The sequence below is a fragment of the Fopius arisanus genome, unplaced genomic scaffold, assembly GCF_000806365.1.
Source record: "Fopius arisanus strain USDA-PBARC FA_bdor unplaced genomic scaffold, ASM80636v1 scaffold00027, whole genome shotgun sequence".
NCBI classification, from domain to species: domain Eukaryota; kingdom Metazoa; phylum Arthropoda; class Insecta; order Hymenoptera; family Braconidae; genus Fopius; species Fopius arisanus.
Window position 1 is genome coordinate 880,618 of NW_011887766.1, and position 22,155 is coordinate 902,772.

General features: G+C 38.1%; 1 protein-coding gene across 2 annotated transcripts in view; it reads right to left on the bottom strand.

The window, feature by feature from the left end:
- LOC105265099 (lachesin) overlaps positions 1-22,155 on the bottom strand; it is a 113,920-nt gene that overhangs the window by 28,112 nt on the left and 63,653 nt on the right. For both annotated transcript variants that reach the window (XM_011302403.1, XM_011302402.1), the window contains exons 3-6: positions 17,557-17,764; positions 11,829-11,987; positions 10,721-10,849; positions 218-435 (exon numbers count right to left, since the gene is read on the bottom strand). In XM_011302403.1, the coding sequence (XP_011300705.1) occupies positions 218-435; positions 10,721-10,849; positions 11,829-11,987; positions 17,557-17,764 (714 nt within the window). The remainder of the gene's footprint in view (positions 1-217; positions 436-10,720; positions 10,850-11,828; positions 11,988-17,556; positions 17,765-22,155) is intronic.

Here is a 22,155-nt window from a genome sequence, read left to right on the forward strand (position 1 = left end):
ATCAGATAAAAACAAATTCGTGCTCGACCTCCGGCTGTGAATCCCTGTATTTTTTTTTGGACAGATTCTACTCATGTGTGTTATTACGCGAAGGAGTACCATACCGAAAACATATTCTTGAAAAATAATCCTTCTAATTACGCAATGACGTTTTTTTTTCTTTCCGCGCACTCCGATAGAAAGGAAATTTAAGTGATAATAGAGGATAGGAGCTCACCGCGAGGTCGTAAATTGTCAGTGTCATGTGAGTTTTGTAGGCCGGCTTTTCAGCGACAGACGTCATTTTATATTTTTTGCTCTCGTGGATCATGGGTCCGCCATCACGTGTCCAATAGTTGAGCGACGTGGGGTGGGCCTCGGAATAGCATTCGAGGGTCACCGCGAAACCTAAGGGTGCACCCACCAGCTGGTGAGGTATCCACAGCATCGGAGAAACTGAAAGCAAATAAAAAATTTCATTTAACTCGTAAACTTGGAGTAAATAAAAATTATTCATTCCTAGCCATTATTTCAAGTCGATGAATATTCATTACACGAGGAAATTTCAAGAATAGTATATTTAAAATCGGGCTAGCCTGATTCATTTTCCATTGAGTACTCAAGTGATCAAGTGATATTGAATACTCCAATGATTACTCATATTTTCGGCAATGACGATTTCACTAAGGGAAAACTTTAATTGATAAATTTTTGGATGCCATCATTGTTGAAAGTAACATAACATATGGAAATAGGGGTGACAAGTGAATAAGGACAATAAGGTACAACACGATTTGTAATTCACGTAAAATTGTGATTTAAACTTTATCACGCCTCTATTGTATTATATTTTTATACTCAATCGACTCATAAAACTCTCTAATGCCGATATCAAACTATTCTCATTTCGATGGGCTATCTCACGAATCCCCAACGACAGTCGCTTCAGAGTGAGGCAGTTCAATTTAACTTAAACCTCGAGTAAGGATATTTTATATCTGCTTCTTCGAGTCTGCCGTCAAGTTGAAGGGTCCCCTTTCGCATCCTCCCTGTGTCAACTAATGAGAAGAGATCCTCCTTTGATGCACCGGTGGCATGTCGACATGCGAGTAAATTATTCTGGATGAAGCCTCCGATAAATGCCTGCCAGAGAAAAATTCTGATTTTTAGATAAATACTCTCATAAAAAATATGAATTCCCCTTGAAATAATAATTCATGTGTATCTCCGGGTAATCGAGACCTTTGAAATTTACTTTAATCCATTACAATAACTCCGCAGATGTTGATTTCTCCAATAATACCAGAGCGAAAACTTGAAAAGTCCGTGCGTACACATGACAAAGACTTTGACGAACGGGAAATTATGTGCCAGTGTAGATCAGAGCTTCGAGGTGGAATTGTGCGGAAAGAAGCGTTGATGTAGGGCTGGTACATGCCACGATGTTGAGTGCAAAGTACAACTCCCCAACACCTTCTTGAAATGCAAAACTTGGCGCCAGAACGTGTTGTATACGATGAGACGAAGAAGGATGTCACGAGGAAAAACGAGGAACTGAGAGGAGCCCACATCTTGACTACACCAGCATCCGTTGGAAGACACAAAATTACGCCAATACTCCAGTCTGAGTGAACTGTATTTCGTTGGGTAAGATGCTGCAGAGAATTCCAAAAGGATGCATCAATCGATACAGGTTCTCGTTACACTAGGAATTTAATTTAGGTCAAAAAATCTCATTGTCTTTCTGTACCACAAGAATTATCAATAGTGCTTAATTGCATAATCACATCATTGGAAAATCTCGGATAGTGATAGGTTCACGTAGCTTCTGGAAGTCTAGGTACGTTAAATATTTGAGAAAAGGAGAAAAAATGTCAACGAGTCTTTTCTCCCATGTCTCTTTTCACAGGCGTTTTTCATTCATTAATAAAGGGAATAATTTATGGAGAAGTAACACGATTGTATCACCTAGAGCGTTGGATATTTCCAGCTGGGAGAGAACGGAAAACAGAGAGTACGTGGTGCTTGACGGATTGCTCACCTATATACTGCTGCCCCATCCAATGTCACCGAGACTTTGTGCAGGGAACAGCAGGTGTTTCCAAAAGCTTGTCTGGTTCAATTCGTTGAGACTTTGCAGTCGCGTTTTGTTTCAGGTGATTTTTTTTAGTTCAGCTTGGCAACCGTTGTGCTTGTGCTTCTATTCAATTGCTTCAAATTCTTAATGTTTACAGAAAAAATATTTTCACCATTAAAAATGTCCAAAAGTGCTGGAGCAATTTCAGTGGAAAACCTGTAACCGCCTGTCGACAAGAGAACTATCATTTCGAAAAATATTCGTACTCTTTATGCCAGATTCTCATCAATATCATCGGAAAACCGAAGGAAGTTCCTCTCTACTGCTCCGCGCACTCCACAACACTCTAATTATTCACAGTCTGGCGGAAAGATATGGCTCTCCCCACAAGTATCAAAAATTCTCAAAACATGCTCTCCACCGACAAGCAGCAATATCACGGGAAATTCTTGGACGAGACTGAAGAATCCTCGGTGTTGCATCAATTTCTGCACCGAATGCTTTGTGGAAGCCCGAGCTCGTTGAGATTGACTCCACTTGAGATCTCAGTCCAACACACCAACCAGATTGAATAAAACACATCGAAATGATATTTCAATTCCAATGCCAGATCCTCTGCAAGCGTATGCATCTGATCAGAGGAAAAACCTAAAAGTACGAGACGGCAATTAAGTTGTCATCAACTAAAAAACACTCTTCATCAATATATCAGTCCCGGGCAAAAGAGTTTGCCCAGTGGGAAACCAATGGGGAAAAAAGTTTTCCACATCACGTAGCAGTTGGCCGGAGGGCAAAGAGACAGGATTGGTCTCAGCAGAAATCATCGGCTCCCGAATACCCACCGCGCATAATATCCAGTTTTGTGTCCGGCGGGGCTCTTTACCCTGTACTTAATACTTCTCACAATGACACTTCGCGATATCGAAAAAATCTTCAACTTTGAACGCCGTGGGCAGCCCCTAAATACTCCAACTCTGAGAATTCTTTGGTGATCGATGGGGCGGAATTGGAAACGCATTTACTAACGTGCCCCTATCCCCCGAGAAACTGGAAAAAGAGCAGAAAGTAGACGCAAGAAATATGCAAAGACCAATGCTGAACGAAATAAAAGTGGTGGTGGCATTGATTAAGGTTGTGACGTGAAAATGTCCGAGAGAGTTAACGAAAAGGTCGTGGAGGGGTTAGAAGGGGTTAGAAAGGGCTGTGGAGAGATCTCCCTGGCATTGTGTAATGCTCTGTGCATCACTTCCCATGGTGCATGGAATAGAGAAGGTGACTCAGAAGCATTGTCGCATTAACATTCCTTTCGTGTGATAAGGGGTGGAGAAGGGTGGCGAGATTTGATTATGGAAGGTTACCGGAGAGTGGATTGTAACGTTAAAGGGGGAATTCTGTCACCAGGCGGATGGTAAAGGGGTTGAAGGGTGCGGCCACTGAGAGAATATCCTTGAATCGGAAGGACGTTACTCGCTACCATTATCGCGGATTCTATCGTGTCGATTGGAGTACTGAAATGTCTGTGGGGGTTCAAGCCCCAAAGTGCTTCCGCTTCAGGAAGGGTTGAGGGTTCTTTGAGTGGTACTGGTACTGGGGCACCATTGAAATGCCGGTGTCATGTTGCACGAATGATTAGTTTTTTGACATTACGCTTACGCGGAGAGATATATTTTCAATAAAAAATTAGTATGAGAAATATCAGATTTCATGGGTACTACAATAGTCACGGACAGGATGCTGTCATTCAATTTTCATGGGTCATTCAATATTAGAGTTTTTTTTTATTAATATTTGCGGGAAATATTTTTGTCTCGTGTTGATTCTCTCGGATTCTCTCCGTCCTATAATACCGCCCGAAGAAATTGTAGAAATGGAATGAAAAATCAACGAAGGGAAATCACTGGATCAAGATAACTTCTGGAACGAGTGGGTATGTCTCAAAACCTTTGTTGGATCTATGAAACGGTGGGAAACAATCGTAATTTGTTGGAAGGGAACGTGAAAACCGATCAAACTACGGATCTCAAACAACCTCATGTGCACACTGCAATGAATAGTGTGGCTGCTCCGACGTGGAATCCCCGATTTTAGATTGGAAATTCCAGGAAGCTCGAGGCACAATGATACTCATGTACCAAGAGAACAAAATCGTTGTTGACAAAGAAGATCCACAATAAAATATGTTTTTATTAATTGTGAAAATCATGAACTGGTTGTTAAACGAAAAGCCCTTGAATAAATTTGTCATTATCGATCGGTTTTTAGGAATAAAAAAGCTGCAGTTCCATTTGATGTTTCCACAGCATTTTTGATTGTTAATGACAGATTATCCTGGAATTCCAGTGGAAAGGGAATAGGAATCTCCCGAATTAGGTACGAAAAATCGAGAGGAAAATTTGAAATATTCGGTCAAGTCGAGTGGTTTACTTTGGTAAAATTAAATTTGTACATTGCACCTGTCAAAGCAGATTATCGAATCGATCAGTCCACGGTGTTGATGCAGCGATGTTATTGGAATTGTTGCCTTTGCTAGGTCTCGGATCTGCCTTTATAAGCGAATCCAGATGACAGAGTTGAGAGATTACATTGCTCCACCTAATACCCACAATTCTCTGGTAGAAGGATAAAATGTATTTTGTATAATAGACCTATACCATCGAAGATGACTGCAGTAGGAGACTGTAGTACGAGATTGAGTTGGAAATCCATCTTTTATTCAATCCCTTGATTTTCTCTTCTACTCACGCTTTTTGGCAAACGATTATAAACTTTAAACCAATCATAAAGTCATCTATTGTTCGTACGTTTCACGTGTTAAAGTTTTTTTGAAGAGGTTTGGAGGAGCTTCAACATTGGAAAGATTTCGACTTCTTGAAAATGTTGGAGGGTGCCACTTGAAAACCAAGAATACGTGCTCCTCAAGTTTCATTTGTTTCTACTGGCTGCTACTTTCATGAGAATTCGAGTAGTCTCTTGCAATGGTTTTCTTCAACGTTTGGCTCTGAAGGATCTTGTCGCTAAACAGAACAGCTGGATGAAGACACTTAGTTAAATCATTTTAAGATTAAATTCCCGTGACATTTTCTTCAATAATTTCTCAAAGAGTCACTCGTCGGTCGCAGTAACAACAAATGTGAATAGAATTAATATCTTTTATTGTTGAGCAAACCACTTTTAATTCTCTGCAAAATTCTCTACAAATTAAAATAACCAGTGCCGGAATTTTTTCGATGGAATGTGATCGCCATCGAATAGTGAAAAGTTCCTGTCATAGAATATCGTGTGTTCGAGCAATCAATAAATTAATTATTCCCTGGTATGAGCTTTCATCGATCATGGTAAATTCCTGTTTCAGCGATGTATAAAGCCGACATTCTCTTCCACACAAAAAAAAAAAGGTGACATAGACAAAGTGTGAAGAAATGTGTTTATTCGTGTCTACTATTCACGTCTATATGAACAGGTTCAGTCACCAGCTTTCGTCCACATGCCATTACACCGAAACAACCTGCGCATACCGAATTCTTTCCACCACTCGTCTCCATCACTCTTCCCACCTTCTTCAAACTCCTGTGGGCTGTACACATCACGTGTTTCGCATTCCAAAACGATTTTGCTGGATCCACTACGGACTACCAACGCCACAACGTTCCCAGCGATAAATGAAAAGTATGCGCAACAACGTCAGCATTAGAATTTCGCCACTGAAATTTTGATAGGAAACGATTTGGAATCCATATCTGTCTCGGGATCCTAAGGGATTCGTTTACTGGAGCTTTACGCGATATCGCAGTTTTTGAGAGTTCAGAGAAATCACGTTATCGATAAGTCTGACTTGACGGAATCAATTGGCGACGATGGCCGGTATGAAGTGGACGCAGTGACAACAAAAATCATTTGCGCCCATTTCTGGTTGGCTAAGAGAAGTACTACTTTTTTAGTATCGTACGTGTCTACGAATTTTGCAGGGAGAAACGGGATTTTCTCCCAAAATTGAATTTTGGCCCAGAGAAATTATGAACGAAATGATTTTTTTCACCAAAACTTTCGGGTCGGTGAATTAAAAAGTGATCGTCAGCTAATAAATCATTGTCTGGACCCAGCCGCACCTGAAGGGTTAAGGGAAGTAGAAACAGTTGGGGATTCTCGGAAATAGTTTCTGCACGAAAAAGTAGGTTTATCCACTACAGTTGAACACATATGCTTGTGAAACGAAGATCGAGATCGTGGGTTTGGGGTATCGCGTGGAAGGTTCGGCAAGATAAATTTCCTTGATATTTCCGTATTCGAGACGTGCCACGACTATTCCTCGGTGGCAGGTTTACCGCTCATATGATGAGCTTTTTTTTATCGAACCCTGGGGATCACATTCATGAATGTTGAAAGATGAGAGGTGAGTGAAGAGGTGATGTTTCCTTTGTTTCAGAGTATTCTTGGAAAATCAGTTATTCAGTTGTTTGATACCACTCAAACCAGCTTTGGCAGATTTCCGAAATTCTCCATTCAATACGCTACATTAATACAAAAAAAATTAAATTTCACGAACTATGGTGTGGCAATTTTCAGAAGATATACAATTTACAATCGAAATACAGCGTACTAGACTGAATTAATTGTTTAAAAAAACTTCAATTTTGAATTGGTACTTTTATTTCTTCACAATAAATTGTGCTCGCAACGAGAGTATCAAACATGAAACTGTTTCCAATCTCTGGAATTTCAACGATTACTTCTACCAAAACGTTTCACCTCTTCTTTCTCCTGTCCCATCATTTCAACTCTGGTGAATGTCATCCGCCATCGTCGTAACTCTCCCAAGATATACGTTCGTTCGGTCGTGGGGCAACATCTTGCTTGGATTAGGAATAACAGAGGCAAGACCGGTGCAAAGCTGTGTCGTGGAAATATTCGTGGAGCTGTGTATATTCGGTGGAGACAACGACGAGATTTACTTCCCGTGGAATGGGGTGAACAAGTAGGAGGATAACATGAATGAATCCCTTGAAGATTCCGGACATATTAAAAATCGGTCAGCGTGATGGTTATTGCTGACACTATTTTGCTCTTCCTCAATTATTACTCATTCTGATTATTCCTAGAAGAATCTTATCTTGATTGAAATAATTATTGACAGTCTTTCAGATCATGTGATAAAAATCGTGGAAAACATGAATAGCATCCATTTGTATTTTGACTCATTCATTTTGTGGTATCGTCCTCTCATCGTGTCTCCCTTACTTTAAATTTTTCCAACTGAATATCAGAGTATTTTAAAAGCTCTCCTATCGATATACACTCCCTTTAAAAAAAAATAATCCCCACATCGAGACCCAATGGACTCGACGAGAAGTTACATTCACCAGGCATAAAAACGTGGATGCATCATGATATTCCACCAACAAAGTGGTTCCTGCAATTTGTAATTGCTGCCTCATACGAGCAATGATGCGAGCACTCTGTAATATTTGTGTTTATATGTGCTTCCATGTTTTTCACTCTCCGAATTTAGTGTTTGCCTCGGACATACATAGCTATTGCGTTTTCCCGTTGATATGGTTTCTGCTTCATGGAATTTTCATGCAACTTCATCCTGGAAATGGGAAAGCATGGGCTGTATTGACGACATGTGATGATTATTTTCGTGATCTACAAAAAGCCCGGGAAAAACAGACCATGACTTTTTATGTAATCCATGGGATTATAGCAAAAACAATCTCCTGTTTTCCACTTTGTGAATAAAACGATATGATTCCAGGTTCCGTTTAAAAATTGCATGTGTACTGTTCAACTCAATTGACAATTTAGCATTAAGCGAATTCTTCAATTAGTGTATTATCCTACACTCTACCTTGAAGTGACAATAGGTATGTCCCATTGGGAACCAGAAATGAGAATTTTTTAATGCCAGACCAAAACGAGGTGAATTGGATCCCGCTGGATGACATTATTATTACGCCTTGTCATAGGTTGTAGTATTAACGCAAGTGAAAATACAATACATCAAGCCGCAATGCGGAATCTGTCTCCTCCACACGTATTGTATAAATTGGGCTGTGCTAAATTCTAGAGTAACGAACGTGGCAGTGATGACTGCCAATAAATTGAGTGAAATTGACTCGTCTTGAATGGTGACAGCAGTTCACTTCTAATCACTCAAGACCCTAATCTCGAATTGTTCCGGAGATTACGTTGTTCCCGAATCAACCTCTCTTCATAGCAATTATAAACTGCAAAAAAATATCGACTGAAATTCTTGGTACTTGTATTTGATAGCCTTATCACATTTAGGCCCATGGAAATTTCTGGAATTTTATTTATACTTCTAATTTCACTATCGATGTAATTTCCCTCAATCTTTGTCATCAATTAAGATAAGACACGCTTTTCCATTTTTCCGCGAAGCCAGGACATTTCACTAGTGCCACCTTCGCCATTCTCCCTATCCACTTGTAGTTTCGCTGCAGGTGGAACGATTAACTTTTCAACACCTTGACTAGTTGTACGTGAGACTAATGGGCTTGAGATAGTTACAGCCATTCCACGCATTCATTATGAATGCGAATACCCGGTTGTAGCTGTTACGTGGCGACGTATATGGAGCGAATAGCGTGTGAGGAAAAAGAAAGTGCCTGTGGGTGGTACCCAGGGGTTTTACAGGGTCTACGTACAGTGGCTAATTCAGAGTATACCGCCTCATGAAAATTCATCGTTCCCGGAAATTCATACGCATCGTCGGGTGTTTCACGAGGTAAAAAAAATTGTTCAAGTGCAAATAAATGTTATCAGTGAGTTGTGACTCGCGCATGCTTCAGAGAAATGTAGAAAAACAATAGCTTTTCACAGATAAGATTTTCTTATACTCGTAACTTATAATTATTGTGAATTCTCGTCATCAAGAATAGTAGTAGTAGTAGTAGTAGTAGTCTTAATGAATAAATAAATGAATTGGCAGGAAACTATTCTATTGAATCAAGACAATCTTCTCTATAAAGAGCAGTCTGGTATGGCGTGCATACATGAAGTGATGGAATGTGTAGTTGTGATAAGTGAAATTGTGATTGGGTGGTAGAATGAAAACCTCAAAAGGTGTTTTGGTCCCTGAGCCCCTGACAAAAAGTATTGTTCGTCACTCGGACGAAAGGCACTTTTGTGGCGATTGTGTTTAAAAGTTCCTAATAGCCTTGCATGTTTTCTATTGGTATTTCTAAGTTTTAATGAGTGGTTAAAAAAGAAAACTCCATTTGAGAAAAAACAAAGGACTCCACATGTTAATGAATTTTCTAGATTTTGCTTAGAAGCGACGTTCAAAAAATAGCAGGGATTGGAAAAAAGCAAGTGTACGCATTTTATAATAACGTCATTAGTGGCATCAACCATTTCCCCACAAAAGTTGCAGCATATATCTCCAGAAAAATGTGAAAAAATTGGTGAGTGTCATTCAGATATTTTGTGTCCATTAGAATCACACTCAGCGACGGAGTTCCCTAAAAATTCAACTTAGCAAACAAAACTCTAGGGAAACTACCCACAGAAAGCACGTTCCAGGATTCTGTGGATCCGAGTTATCGCGCTCTGACAAGAGTGCTGGAAAAAGAGGGATGAGTTGTGAAAAAAAATAGCATAGATTGTGGTACAGAGGGAGACACACGGTATCAGGGGGGTGTGGTTACAGCAAGCGGAGATTAGCAAAAAATCGTCACCCAGGCAGTGGTGAGAGTGGTTCTGCGCCCGTTGGGGATGTTTGGTAATTTCGTTTGGAGTCTGCAGGTGGCTTAATTTTTGCTACAACACGTCTGTCGTTGGACAGCTTGCGAGAAAAATACATAAAGAGTCTGCGGGTGAAAAAGACAGAGAAAGAGAGAGGAGGGCGGGCACATGAAGATACGGCACGGATTTTTCTCTTTGCTGATTTTAATAACAGATTGCTACTACGGCTGTCGGAGGAGCCGGGATCAGGTCATGGGGGGAAGTTGAATCAGAGCGTATACGTGACTACCGCCCCCACTCTTACCCTCTCCCACTGTCGATATCGATTCCACGGAATAAATTACGAAACAAGGATTGTTTAATTTGAACTTCTCGTTTACCTTCTCTTACTGATGGTATTAGCGAAGTCGCGAGGATCAATGGAAAACCGGCTTATTTCGGATTAGCCGTTTATTCGTTTTATTGAGAAATTTTCTCGGAAAAAATACGCAATACAAAAAATCATTTTTATGATGACAAAATTATGTCGAAATGATTGCCAGAAGCGTGAAAGCGTCCATATAAATTGAATTAATTAAATGTTCTTCTCATAGGGTAATGTCATCAAGCGATTGAGTTGAATTTGCCCCACGGTCTCACGCACGGTGATTCTATCTAAGGGAATGGAGAGAATGATTCAGTTTTAAACTCATCCGATTTTCGAGCGACAAAAATTCCTTTGGGTTGTCGTTTGATAACTAACAGATGTTGCTGTTTCCAGAATGATTTCATTTCCCAATTCTACTTATATTTATTAATTTGTGTTCTATATTCTCAGGGAGAATATCCTCCTCTTTTTATATTTTTTTTTTCGAAAGCTTTGCGCTCCGCTAAACCGTGTTAAGAGCAAGGACAAATACAGCCTATCCCATCACCTAAAGAAAATACAAGAACAGAATATAAATCGAAATTTATACTCACAGTCAACTGATACTTTGATCTGCTTGCTAACAGCAGGTGGTACTCCATTGCTGGCAATGCATAAATACGCTCCCATTCCAAGTCTAGAGATGCGCGTTATTTCCAGGGTTTCACCTTCCCACTCTGAGACTGGAAAATCGAATGAATATGATCATAAAATGCACTCTTTCCATTCAATTCTATTGCCGAAAAAAAACTCAATGGAAAACAACGTGACAACTCATGTAATCATGTAGTGAATGAAGCCAAACGAAGTGGCACATAAGATTAAAGGTCCTGAGTGAAAATTATGTCAGGCCAGCCTGAGGTTTGATCAGAACTTGATATGGCGGTGGTCAGTGTCAACTGATCAGGCAGAACTTTATAAGAAACTGATCAGTCTTCGATTTACCCAACATGGTCCGTACTACTCTGATCAGGTTCTGATATGCTGAGCTTGATCTGAACCTGAGGTTCGCTCATCTGTGATCATTCTGATCAAGTTCGGATCAGGTGGCCCTGAAGTTAAACTGAGATTCGTCCACCTGCAATGATTCGAAACAGATTCTGATCAGGTCAACCTGTGCATAGGGCATAGGATTAGTACTTGTAAGGTCCCCAGTTCAATCCCCAGTGTCGGCAAAAATAATTGCGTTTTTTCAGCATGAATTATAGTAGGTATCCAATGATAATATAATGTAAAAAAATGATTAATTTTTTATTTCTAATTCATTATCATTCATAAATACCTTTAATTTCTGTTATCAAGTACTAATCCGTTTTGGTTGATAAAACCCTGATTCGGCACGCCTGATCAAATCCGGATCGAGTCAAGGCGTTACATGCTTGATCAAGTCCTCATCAAGTTGTAGGATCAGTATATGACCCAACAGCAAGTCTGACTTGATCCGAACTTGATCCAGACCTGAGCTAGTTTTCCATTCGGGCGAGGCGCTCTATCGCCAAATATTCATATGCTGATTTTATTACCAGGTAAATATTAAAAGGTAATCTATCGTTAATATTGGGTTATATCATGTGCTAGTATTGTCTCGTGAATCCAGATGATTTCTTGAGTGAAATTTCTAGAAATTTTATACTACCATAACGATTTGATAAATTTACTCACTTTCTAATGATCTGTTTATAGCAATTTTTTCATTATCGTCACGTTTCCAGCGTATAATTGGCGTCGGACTTCCCGTTGCTTTGCATGACAAAGTGACATTAGCATTTTCCCGCACGATTGCGTCTGATGAACTCTGCGAGTCATCGATATTTGGTGGCACTGAAATAAAAAAAAAATATATTAAATAGAAGCTGAGATGAAATATATGTCGTTATCCCGTGCATATATAGAGGGAGGATTACAGGAACGTGTATGGAAACTAGAATCATTTCATCCTGAAGTGAGTGAAAGCCTCCAGTGCCGCGCTGATAGGTTTGGTATGCATTTCCATGATCCTAGTGGAAGTCATTTCTTTTTACATGGAAATCGATTTTTGTGGAGTACGTGCACTGGAATCTATCAAAAGGTAATGCAAAGAGAGAAAAGAGAGGCAAATTTAACGTCTATTCGTGATTAAACACTATAGAAATGCTATCGATCTTCTGAACACATCCAAGAAAACACTCATATTTTGATGATTGGTTATTTTTAATATTTTTAACACTCATCACGAATAATGGTCTGAAATAAATATTAATCCCTCACTCCATAAAAAATGAGGTGCAAACATAGGCACATATGACGACAGCAAATAGTCTGCAGTATTTATCATCCCTCTCAAAACAAAAAAAATTGTCGATTGCCAAACATTTTGAACGGTTCAAAAATATTATGGCGACTGCAGCAACCAAAGCGACTTTGGAATCACCAAAAAGAGTCGAGTGACACGAAATATGGTAGTCTCTTTTAGCAAAGCAAAATGCATGATAATCCCCCAAGTACCCCTAAATATACGGATTAAGTGGAATGATACGCGATTAAACACGGAGAAAAATGAATGCAAACAACCGTGAAAAATCCCTCAGCGTTTTTCACGTGTTTTCCTGCATATTATCTTCTTTGAGGAACTAGTGCACCAGAGCCCCAGATATTCCCCGAATTATCACATCCACTCGTTGACACTCTAGTATTAACATTGAGCTATATCCATGATGCAGCCAGAGAAAATGATTAGTGACTTATTGCTCTGGTAAAATAATTAGGTTAATGCTAACAAAATTAATCTATAAACTCCAACAATTATTGAATTCTAGTTTTTCTACGAACGAATATGGCGATATTTGAGCGTCACAATAATCGAGATACGCGGTAGCGTATCAGCTAAGTAAAAGTTTCGTCTCTATCCACCAAATCAGGCCGAGAGCTACGGTGTATCTATACACGATACAATCGTATTCAATCCATAAAATACAAACGCCACAAGTTACATGAAATCTGTGCACAGTGACATAATTATATGGCGCGATTTTATTTACAGGATTATCCTAAAATGAAATTTGATTAATAATTAAAAGTGACCGAAGATAATCTTTGACTTGAACTCTAGTTCTTCGGAAAAACCGGGCTAAATAAGTTGGTCCTGCCTCTACTGATTTTTTTATTTTCACTATTGAATCCTTTCAATCTAGTCGTGTCACTTTTCGTGGCGTTTTCATTTACATTTTCCGAGTTTTTTTAAATTTCTAAGACCGCTATATTTTAGCAAAACACGAGTTTTGTACGGAATCAACTGAGCGAAACTTTTACTTGGCTCAGTTTTTTTTACAAAAACTCCAGTTTTTGTCATTTGGGTATCCTATACATTTCAGTAAAGAGAGTATGGCAGTATCAAAGAATAATTCATCAGTTACATTTCAATATTGAATTATTTATATTAAATACTGAAATATATTCACATAGTGATATTTCTTTAATTCTGATCTGAGAGTTTTATAATTCTCATTTCATTAATTTTTCAACACTATTCAGTCTTTTGTAATTTGAAAATCATTTAAATATTTATAGAGCTCTCGTTTTGTGAAATATAGTTAAGAATTGTGATGGCATATATCATTAAATGGATAATCAGTTGCGAATGCACCATCAAACCTCATGAATAGATAACAATTTCAGAAATCAATCTCTTGCTTTAGCTCTCTGGAGGCTTCATTAAAGAAACATCTACATTAATATTTGATATTGATATTTGATTCATTAACCACCCTGCCAGCATCAAGCATCATCAAATTATAAAAGCAATATCGGATTGATATCGATTTTTCACTCATTTCCATGTGGATCCAATTTCGATTCCCACGATGATTCTCCACAGAGGAAGCTAATTTATAGGCTATAAGCCGCTGCAAACATTTTCACGTATACTATTGTGGCTGGTTGTATTAAACTATCACCTTAAAACTCGTCTAGGAGTTTTCCACTGAGTGTTAACAATAACCATGAAAAAGCGGGAGAAATTTGTGACAGGGTTCAGAATAAGCTATGAGAGTGTGATAAGATGTCAAAAGCACTGATGAAGGGGGAATACAAATTTGAAAAATTTATCACTAAAACAACGAAGGAATAGTCGTTCTGTAAATACAGGAGTAGCGACGACAGAATAGCCCAGAAACTATCGATGTCGACTAATGTCTTCATAATGGAATAGGCAGATCGATAATTGCCGACTTGAGAAGGCCTAACGAACCTTGGTGTGATATATCTTGAGGGTATTGGAGAATATTGAATTGTTCTTGGTTGAGAAATGTAAATGCAGGTGCGCCAGTGTAGTACGTTTTTATCGCTCCGCTTGATTTTACTGGGCGATTCAATTGTGTTATATCTTCTCATATTACTCTTCAAGTCGCATCTCACTTAAGCAAATTGATTCATTCAAGTTGATGTCATTGTCTGTCGCTATGACTTGTTTTTTCGAAAAAATCATTTGTTCTATAAACACATAGTAAAGTGAAAAAGAAATTAGAATGAGCATCCTTTTCATATTCAAATAGTGAGAGTTTTAAATTGGAAAGAAAAGTAAAAATTAAGAACAGAAGTTTCGGCTGAAGTGAATTTTGTGGAAACGTTGTGGATCTCTTTTGCGCTTGTATATTCCCATCCGGGATGAGAAATGAGGCTGGGAAATGGCGTTTGAAGGAAAGGAGAATAGGGAATAAAGCAAATAACGTTTCGCTGCACGCATTGGTAGACGGAAATAGGAGTAACCATCGAAGTGACTTCTTCCGAAGATGTTTACGATGGCACTGAGACTGAGAACGGCATAACCCTCTTATGCCTTCTCTAACCATGAACACAGAATGATTCAATTCGTCAAATCGATCAAGACTGAAATCTCCTCACTCGACTCTTGTCGGAGAAACTATTTTACGGATTTTATATCCGAAGAACTTTTCTGTTTATTTCAGGAACTCGAAAGACGTCAAGAGCCCTAATGGCCTGTACAAAATTATCGCGTAAAGCTCACGATAATTCGATGGTCTTGTAACTGACAGTTCTCATCTGTTGAATAACTCCCTAAAATTATCCGCCTTGGCTACATTGCAAATGACAGGTAATCCCACTTCTTGGAATAGTCTCCCTATTCTCCTCCAAGTTCGATACGGCAATTTTATTTTCATATAGATAATGGAAATGCTGTTGCGCTGAGGTAATTACCAGCTATGCTACTCAGAAAATTAAAAAACAAACGATTTTTGGATGATTACATACGGGAAAATATGACGAAAATTTTTGGTGTCATCTCGTTGCAACGAATGAATATGGACTAAAATTGTTTTTTTTTTTTTACTATTTTAATCACATGTACCCTGCAAATTGGCGATTTTTAAATCCAGACATTTTATTTTCAATGAATTAGCAATTCTATGCAACGCACAACATTTTATCGATGAGGTAAGGAAATACAATTGAGTCTTTTATACGTTATACTCGAACCTAGTACGGGATGTACGTACTTTCACTACGATTCCCGAGGAAAGTGCAATAAATAACCGAAATCCTAGGTTCGATAATATCAAACTATAAAATCGACTAAATTCCAGCATACCATTTTGGTGTATTAATACGCGAATGTGGTAATTACATCAGCCGATCTCTTTATATTAACAATATTGACAAGTGTAAAGTGGGAAAGCGGAATGCCACAGAATTGAGCTGATAAATTCTCAAAGCAGACAATTTCATACATATCCCCGATAACTCACAAGTGTGTATCCAAGAAAAGCCTTCCCTTCACCAAGCGATCCACCAAGAATCAGCCCATTCAGCACGTATATGGGAAAATGGTTGAGATATATCAGTGAAGTTGAACTTGGAACGATTTACGATAGTGCAAGAGTGAAGAGAGGAGATGGTAGTCTTGACTCGTGGCTTTAAATCGAATAAAACTCCGATCCCCGCGGTTTCACTTTATTTACGGTTAGCCAAAGGGTGGGAAAGCGGTGAGAGAGTACGATAGCCGACGACAGTTAAAATTGTACGAAAGACCACGTTCACCTCTTCTCAAGTCGTGGAGAATAAAAAAGGGGAAAAACGAAAGGGTAGAATAGGAAGAAAATGTAATAGATTTTAACGGAGGAACTGGGGGAAGTGGGACATGCAATATAACGGGCCTAGAATCCTCCTTGAGTTATGACTTGTGTCACGCTGGTATTATGTTGGCTGTTGGTATTATCGCGAAAGTGAGGATGAGACTGTGGTGGAGTCAAGGAGACCTCTGCTCAGGTGGAATTGCAGTTGAGTTTACGTTCCATGGAAACAATTAATCTAGCCCTCTGATTGCTCCACCTCTATTGCACTCATCTCTCGCTTGCTCTTCGTAGTTGTAATGAACGGACAATGTCAAAACTCGGGATATTAATACGTCTTTCAGGATGGCGGAGCTAGTTGGATCATTCGTCCGATCATTAAGGGGATACTGAACTTCAAAACTTTTCCTATTTCAGAATTACCTTTGTAACATGTTTTTTCTTGTTTCACCACTTGACACGTCTTGGAAAATTCTAACAAGTGGAGTTTGTGATGAATTCTCGAAATTATATGGTTTAATTGTATTATTCCGTTGTGGTCTGTAGAATTCAAAGATATTTTTTAAGCCTGTTCAGCTAACGACTAATAGTTATTCAATTTATAAGATCATCTATGGTGTTCACACATTTTAATTTGAAAGAAAAAAATTAAAACTCATCTAATCATTCCAAAAAGATACGATGTTGATATGATTTAAGTTTATTAATACACTTCAAGATAGCTAAACGAGTTGAAAAATGTTATATTTGTCATTCATCTAAGAATAATTCTAATTTGTACTACATTTATTATAATTATTTGCATGTTAGGTTCGTGATGACACATTCAACCATAAGTTGAAGATAAGTGCATTGCTCTTGACTATAAACAAATAAAATAAGTCGAATAATCCATATGAGAGAAATGATTTCCGCTCCTTGAATAATTTTCCCCAAAAAATTTTAGATTAGCTCGCGTTACTATTTCCACGCCTGGGACTGGAAAATAGCAGTTTTCCCGGCTTGACTCACAATGTACTGTAGATGACAATCGAATGTTGAGAGGATAATCCAACGTAATTTCGTTTTGCATGCTCACTTGAAAATAATGTAAATGTCCTCTTGTATTGTGTTGGGAGAAAAAATAAGATTCGAAAAAAAAGATTGAAACAAAAATTGTTTCTTGCTTTCGAGAGCCATCCTATGATGCGACAAGCCAAATTCCGTATTTTTACGTTACAGAAGATTTAACATAATTTCCAATCAAAATGATAGAATGTGAAAATAGAACGATTCTTATGATTCCATTTGGAAGCAAAATTGGAAAAATTGAAAAAAACACTCACCAACGACATTTAAATAGCCGTACTGCGTCTTGGCCGTTGCTGTATTAATCTGACACATGTACTTGCCCTTATCGTCCTCGTGGACATTGTTAATATGCAAGTACCAGGTTCTGTGTTTGTCGTGGGTCACCGATATCCTGGGGTTTCTCGTTATCACGTGATTATGGACCGTGAGAATAGCACTCTTGTCGAAGAGCATCCAGGCCACCTGAAAGCACACACAGAATTCTTGGGTGATCCACTTATTTGCATATCTCATGATTCATGTTTGCCTTGAACACATTCTCCGTTTTTTTTATCGGTCAAATTTTACATTATGATATGTGAATGGAATTAGTTGTTTTAAATCAGTATTTAATGCACGTAGCATGTTCCCGAAGCATTTTATTCCTTACTATTATCCTTTGTAATGGCTACTAAAATATTTAATGAACATGTCTGTATTTTCATAATAACAGTATTTTATCATATTTATCATATCATTATCACAATGAAAAAAATGGGGGGTAATTTAATTATATTTGGCACCATCATATCATTAAATTGAAAAAAAAACCATTAAGTTGCTCGGGAAAGATGTTACATTCGCTCTATTTCGCATAGATAATGAGGCAAAGTCCATTCAAATGATATTTTACTGTATTGATGGAAAAGGTGTTTTCGACAGTCAGTCTACTCTTCTACACATCCCAACGTTGACGACGTTCAATTATTCGCTACCAAAGTTTTAATTAAAACGACCTCACCAATTTGAAAATAATGCGCCGAATCGATTGAGTCGGCGTTTTTTAATGAATACATCAAAATGGAACTAATTGGTCTCCTAGTAGAGTACTAGATTCATTCTCATAAATTTTACTTCGTTTATGAAAAAGTCAAAAAAATATCCAACACTGTAGCACGAGTATACATCAGCTGTCATTCGACGCTGGATCCACGTTTTATCTTGCATTCGCCCATGTCTGAAACAATATAAACTTTTCCCAGTATTTGCCATTTATGTTGGAAAATACCATAAATCTCTGTCGAGTATCGAACAATAAGTATCAATATCAGTGAAAGAAGACGGATTTGGTCCGGCAAAACTTGTAGTGAATTCACCTCGATTTAGGGCACAAGGTCCGGCATAACCTTCACTTCCCGCAATTTTTTTATTATTTTTTCTACGTGCATTACGTGCACATTGGCGGTAAAGAAGTAGCGGGTAGGGGTTAACTTTTTATTCTCTTTCTCTTCATACAGCACCAGCATGAAATATGCATGCTCTTCCGTTGAACGGAAAAGTGAGTTCCGATCTCGAGAACATATAACGGGTCCACCTATGTGCACCGCTAGTGCGAGAAGCAATGGATTCCCCAGAGAAATAAGAAACTGGGCGATGGGTTACCTCCTGGCCACCCATTTTTCCTTCACTTTTATCCTCCTTTCAACACTCCTGATTCAAAGACGCATGGACTGTTTCATCACATCCTTATACTGTATTCGATCCCAATGTTGCTTCACATGTCCCAGAATTATTCTGATAAATCTCGGGATGAAAATTATTCCTTTCATGTCCCCATCTCAGACCGACATTCAACTTTCTATTACACAATATTCAATTTTTCACTCCACTTCTTCTACTCAATCAGTGTATTCATTATGTTCCTGATGAAAAATTTCCGTTCAATGGTAATTTCATTATAAAATCGATATACTCTTTAAATACTTATATTTTTATTGAAAATTTAGACGATATATAGCGAATTCGCGTCTTTATAGTGCCCATAGATTGAAAATTTGCATGGATTTTCAGCGCAATTTGAAGAAATACTTTGTAACTATTAATTCACAAAACGAATTGTCGAAATAAAAAAAATGATTTCATTGTCTCCAAAAACATTTTATAAATCATCAAAAATATATCTGTTTTGAAAAATTTGTCGACCCAGCAATCATAAGCTACAACATAAAACGTGTAGTCAATAACCACAAAACGATATATTTGGAATTTCAACAAAGTACTAAATCCGATAACTCCCCCGAATTTTCAAATGATAAAAAGCCCTGTCGAATAGATATGTCAATATAAAACATAGAAATGGATGCAGTTCTCCCAACAGGATCTACATCACTCAATTCATAGCGGAGAAGTTTTCCCTGCCGTTCATTCCTCCTCCATCACTCGGCGACGCCGCTGTCTAGTTTTTCTCTTTCCACTTACCTCCCGGGTGTATCATGACTCTACTCTAGCAAGAATATACGGAAAGTAAGATGAATGTTGATTTTCGTGGTTTTGTTTTACCTCTTGCAAACTCCTTGAGCATTGATTCCTCGGTGAGGAGAGTTACGGCTTTGTTTACTCATTGAAGAGCGCAATGAACTCAGCGCCGGCCAGTCTGCAAGGACCACTTCTGAACATTTTCCCAAATAGCTTCCACTTCGCTTTTATCATTCTACTAGCGCCGCCGACATTAATGAAATTTCCGTTTTCAAATGCATTTGCGAATGTTTTATGAGAATGATCATTAATGTTTCGATAGTTACTCATAACTGAATTGACCACCTTATTCTCAATTTTCAATATTCAGTTCTCGATGAATCCGAAATAAAAAAGTGCTCAGAGGGAACGTAATGTCAAGCTTCATGCTCAGTCGCTTCAGAGCGTCCAGGTGTTACTCTCAATCCACTCTTTCCTCCTTCTAATTTCATCCACCATTCTCTGTCAAAGGTATTACAGCCCCTTCAGCCACAAGCTGTCGAGTACCCTCTGGTATTAAACATTCTCTTAATTGACATAAACGATAGCAGAAACCACGCGCTAGCGATTGAAACCGATTTCAAAGTACCAATGGCAAAAGCCCCAAGAAACTTTACTCAGACTTTGAATTAGCTGTTCATGTGATCAAATGGCATAGCTTGACGATTTATTTGTTGGAAAATAAACTACGCTCTTAAAAATTGAGTTGATGGGATAAACACTTTCTATTCAATTATTTTTTAATCCAATTTCAAAGCAAAATGGTCTCGTGATCTCGTGAAATTCTCAATGAAACTTTAAATATTGAAGATTCCAAGAGAACAATGGAAAAATTTTGTGCAAGGAATTGATATACATAGTGACATATAAGATAGTGTTGGAGTGATGCAAGGTATAAACTGCTGATGATGCCAACCATGTTACGACTAATGCCCTAAGACTAAGAGCGCAACGGGAAATTACATCGGAATACATATAATTTCTCTAACTCCAGAACGGGTTTCGCCTCAGCGATCAAATGGGTTGGATTACTGTCCCACAATTCCCATATACATGACCTTTGACAAGGAGTTAATTTATCCACGTGGAAACCTTTCTCAAAGCATTGAAATTTATCAAACAACTCAGAGAATCAAATTATACTTCAAATTTGTGGAATAATGTTAAGGATAATCTTGTTGTACTCTCCCGAAAATATCCCAGTGCTCTCGCCATTTTTAACTCCATGATTATCCCAACTAGGTAAATTCATTTACGAAGTACGAATGAGAAATTTACCGAGAATTAGAATATTTCGGAATATATGCGCATGGTGGTGGGATTATTGGGATTTGTGTGCACGGAAATCATTTCATGTGAAGAGGTATTTAACTAAATTGATTTGGAAAACATTTTGACCATCGTTATAAAAAACACGACGAATCTAATACCACCTTTTTTAGTGGCTGGGAATTTCCCAGAAATTTCACAATTTGCATTGCCTTTTCAATGAAAATTTTTCGAAAACTCTCAAATTAATTCAACTGTGCAACCAAAACAATTTTGTCTGGGAAATCTGGCAATCTTCTATGACTCGTTGAAGGTAAATATGATCGCTAACATGTATATATAGGGACACTCTCTAACTTCCAAATTGTTTTTAATTGTTATTCAGCTTAATAGCTAATAAAAACAAAGCAAAGAATAAAATTAAGTTGGACTCAGTTAGGTATATACGTGAAGGAAGTAAACCGGTCCAAGTCGACCTTTTGTGAGATTCATACCAGTCATGCTATATTCAAGCCAATTTCGAATTTTTTGGATAGGCCATCCGAATTCCTTGGTGGTCCTCTGGTTTGTCCCAGGACTAGTGGGCAGCGCACTAATTGTTAATGAAATTTTTTCTTAGTGTACGGTCGTGTCAAAATAAGTTCATCATCGCCATAGAGCAGAAAACAGAGCTTACTAAAAGCCCGAATTGCCATGCATTAATTTTTGATTCATCTATACATAAAGCTGCCATTTATCATAATGTATGTTCCCATGCTATGTAAACTCTCCGCTAAATTAACCATCACTATCCAATAATAACGAGTGCAATTCTGCCAAATCTGCCATAGAATGAAAGAAAAAAATCGTGTTATCTAAATTATCTGTTTTGTCATATCTTGATTTGATAATTGGCAAAATCCGCGATGTTGTACGAATTGAAAATTTCCCAACAACATCTATAAATTTTAGTTCCTAAAATCAACAAACTCTATCTTCTCGATCCAAGAAAATACTCTAATTCTCAGAGAGAACAAAGAAAACAATTTTTAATCTTATTTGGGATAGCAAGGTTTCTGCAATAGAGATGCTGGGGCCTGAAAGCAATAATA